This window comes from Piliocolobus tephrosceles, unplaced genomic scaffold (assembly GCF_002776525.5).
Source record: "Piliocolobus tephrosceles isolate RC106 unplaced genomic scaffold, ASM277652v3 unscaffolded_40576, whole genome shotgun sequence".
NCBI classification, from domain to species: Eukaryota; Metazoa; Chordata; class Mammalia; order Primates; family Cercopithecidae; genus Piliocolobus; species Piliocolobus tephrosceles.
Genome location: NW_022324950.1, coordinates 5,179 through 8,501, shown reverse-complemented (window position 1 = coordinate 8,501; position 3,323 = coordinate 5,179). Strand labels below are relative to the sequence as shown.

Here is a 3,323-nt window from a genome sequence, read left to right as displayed (position 1 = left end):
AGGCTGAAACAATCTGAACACAGAGCACGAAGAGATATTTTGATAATTCTTACTCTACAGGAATCCAAATTGTTACTCAACAACAACAACAAAAAAAAACAGGTCTCCTTCTAGGAGGGCATTCTGCTGCTGACAAATATGATATGCTTTGTGTTTTTTACCCAAAAATAATTTGAGATTTGGGATTTAAGTTTATCTTCAGTTTCTCTACTCAATTCCGACCTACCGGGTCAGTGGTTGTGATCAGTAGATAAGAACAGCTCCATCCTCTCGATGCCCCCAGAGCAGGGGAGGAGGGTGGGCTGGAAGTGGCCAGAACTGGGTGAGCTCACCCTAGAAGCCTCCTCTTCCTCCCTATTCAGTTACTCCCCCTTTCTTCTCCAGATCTGGGAAGCCTTCCAGTTGGGGGCAGCAGGACAGCCTCCATTCCCCCCGACCCCACCTCCCACCCCCGGGAGAGGTACTGTTGGGAGAATGCCCTCCTAGAAAGAGACTTGGGTTTTGCTCCCTAGGAGCCCTGGAATAGCTTTGGCCAGAATTCCATGTCTCCCATTAGTACCTCTCCTGAGGAGAGGGCCTCCCTTTCCCGTGATCACCTTTTGCATCCTTTGTTAACCTCCAAGTCTACTTGGTGAAAATGGCCCACGAAGAAGTAACAAGGGCTTTGTCCCTAGTGTGTCAGGTTTGGGCACCAGTGCTGTAGTGGCTTTCTCTGCTGCTCTTTGTGCATCAGCAGACAGATGTGGTTTACATAGGAAGAAAGACTAATGTAGGCAAATATTTGCTCTTTCTTCAGCAGCCCTGAAAAGATGGTGGCCTGGGTGATTCACCACTCCTTCCTCACGTCCTTGATTTTATTTGAACTCAGTTCGATATGCTCCTCCCACCGTTTTCCTCTTGGAAGCCAAACCCCTTTGTCATCTATATAAGGTCCACACCCCAGGAGCTGAGTGATTGCAGAAACTGGCCTTCCATCTCTCTCAGACACCAAGCTGCAGGTCCAGGTAAGCAGTCCAAGAGATGTTCTCAGGTGCCGCTTCTGCTTCAGGGTTGGAGAGGAAGAAGCTAGGGCCAGTCCACAGCACTGAGAAAGCTTGGATGATGTTAGCACTGAAAACAATGTGACCCAGGCAAACATCAGCTGCAGGCAGAGGGGTCGGGGTGGAACGTGCAGGCTACAGAGCATCCATGGAACTGGAAAAGAAGGAGCCCTCAAGTTGGGGGAGGCCAGCATTTTTCTTTGGAATGCAATGGAATCCTTTATGATGCCAGTGTCAGGCACTGGCCTGAGTTCCCTTACGCTGTAAGACAACAAGACTCTGTCACCCATGGTCCTAGATGTTGGGGATACAATTTGGTTCATGATTTATTCAAACTGATGTTTTGATGAGCCATTTGAGCACTAGATACAAATGTATTTTGGATCAAAGAAACGCCAGTATTCAAAGATAGAAACTGACAGGATTTTAGGTCACTTCGTAGGTCACCACCTAAAGGGGAAAAAGACCTCACTTTGGAGAGTGGCAATAAAACGCTTGTGGAGAAGGATACACGTGAGTGTCTCATTACACAAAAAACCTCAGGAAGTGGGACGGACATCTTTCTGGTTGACCTGAGACCGAAACTGTAAGCCAGGGAAGCCATAGGTGGGAGCTGGAGTTCTTTTTCTAAGAGGCCTCTTTTCCTTCTGTCTCCTTTTCTCAATTAGGCTTTTCCGAGAAAGTGAGGCCACCATGGCTCTGGATAAGTCTGTCATCCTGCTCCCTCTGTTTGTCCTGGTGCTACTGGTGCTGGGCTGGGCCCAGCCTTCCCTAGGCAGTGAATCCGCGGCCGAGAAATTCCAGCGGCAACACATGGACTCAGACAGTTCCCCCAGCAGCAGCTCTACCTACTGCAACCAAATGATGAAGCGCCGGAATATGACACAGGGGTGGTGCAAATCAGTGAACACCTTTGTGCACGAGCCCCTGGTAGATGTCCAGAATGTCTGCTTCCAGGAAAATGTCACCTGCAAGAACGGGCAGACCAACTGCTTCAAGAGCAATTCCAGAATGCACATCACAGAGTGCCGCCTGACAGACGGCTCCAAGTACCCCAACTGTGCATACCAGACCAGCAATTTGGAGAGACACATCATTGTGGCCTGTGAAGGGAGCCCGTATGTGCCAGTCCACTTCGATGCTTCTGTGGAGGACTCAACCTAAGCTCAGAGCAGCGAGATATCCCACCTCCCTCAACCTCATCCTTTCCACAGCTGCCTCTTCCCTCTTCCTTCCCTGCTGTGAAAGAAGTAACTCCAGTTAGGGCTCCTATTCAACACACTCATGCTTCCTTTTCCTGAGTCCCACCCCTGCGTGATTTTGGGGGTGAAGAGTGGGTTGTGAGGTGGGCCCCATGTTAACCCCTCCACTCTTTCTTCCAATAAAACACAGTTGCAAACACTTGATTTCTGAAGTGGTTCTGTCTAAGTACTGTTTCTGGCATCGCCTTCCAGCAAGGGGTAAGAAGGGTAAATCTGATTCGCTTTGGAGAACGGTGAATGAAGTAATTAAATGCTTTCCCTTCTGACTTGGATTTTAGTGGCTTGAGAAAATTCCTTTCCTTGTAGATTCCTTGATGCCAAATCTAAAACTATTAAGCGTGGGCTGTTGTAGACAAAAGGGAGCAACAGCCTGGGACACTGCCATGCAGGGTGAACTGACAGAGGGGTGAAGCTCAAATACAGTCATTCTGTGGCACAGAAGGAAGGAGAGTGCGACCTCAGGAAGACCCTGCTTAGCCTCAGGATGAGGAAGAAGAGTCAATGGAATTATGATCCTAAATTTCCATTTTCCTTTTTTTTTTTTCTTTTTAGTAAGCTATTACTAAATCAGAGAAATGGGCACCTCTTAGTTGGAAAGTCAGAACCTTCCATTTTAGAGCTAGAAGTGACTTTGGAGAGCATGGAATTGAGGGATAGCAAGTAGATTTCAGTTTGTGTACCAACTCTAATTAGAAGTGTCGGCCGGGCATGGTGGCTTACACCTGTAATCCCAGCATTTTGGGAGGCTGCGGCGGGTGGATCACCTGAGGTCAGGAGTTCGAGACCAGCCTGGCCAGCATGGTGAAACCCCATAACTATTAAAAATACAAAAATTAGTGGGTCATGGTGGCGGGTGCCTGTAATCCAGCTACTAGGGAGGCTGAGGCAGGAGAATCACTTGAACCTGGGAGGCGGAGGTTGCAGTGAGGTGAGATGGTGCTGCTTCACTTCAGCCTGGGCAATAAGAGCCAAACTGTGTCTCAAAAAAAAAAGAAGTGTCTACCCAAAATGCTGTAGAAAA

General features: G+C 48.3%; 1 protein-coding gene across 2 annotated transcripts; it reads left to right on the top strand.

Annotated features, from left to right (window-relative positions):
• The first annotated feature begins 851 nt into the window (after window positions 1–851).
• LOC113223281 (ribonuclease 1B pancreatic-like) lies at window positions 852–2,446 on the top strand. 2 transcript variants are annotated; one of them, XM_026452767.2, is made up of 2 exons: window positions 852–1,004; window positions 1,709–2,446. In XM_026452767.2, exon 2 carries the CDS (start codon window positions 1,734–1,736, stop codon window positions 2,202–2,204), a length of 471 nt encoding a protein of 156 aa, XP_026308552.1. In that variant the 5' UTR covers window positions 852–1,004; window positions 1,709–1,733; the 3' UTR covers window positions 2,205–2,446. The 2 variants fall into 2 exon arrangements, with proteins under 2 accessions (XP_026308552.1, XP_026308553.1); XM_026452768.2 differs by lacking the exon at window positions 852–1,004 and adding an exon at window positions 1,386–1,553.
• The last annotated feature ends 877 nt before the right edge of the window (window positions 2,447–3,323 follow it).

Excerpts from the sequence above, each read along its gene's own strand:
- LOC113223281 (XM_026452767.2), top strand. The coding sequence starts at position 1,734 with ATGGCTCTGGATAAGTCTGTCATCCTGCTCCCTCTGTTTGTCCTGGTG.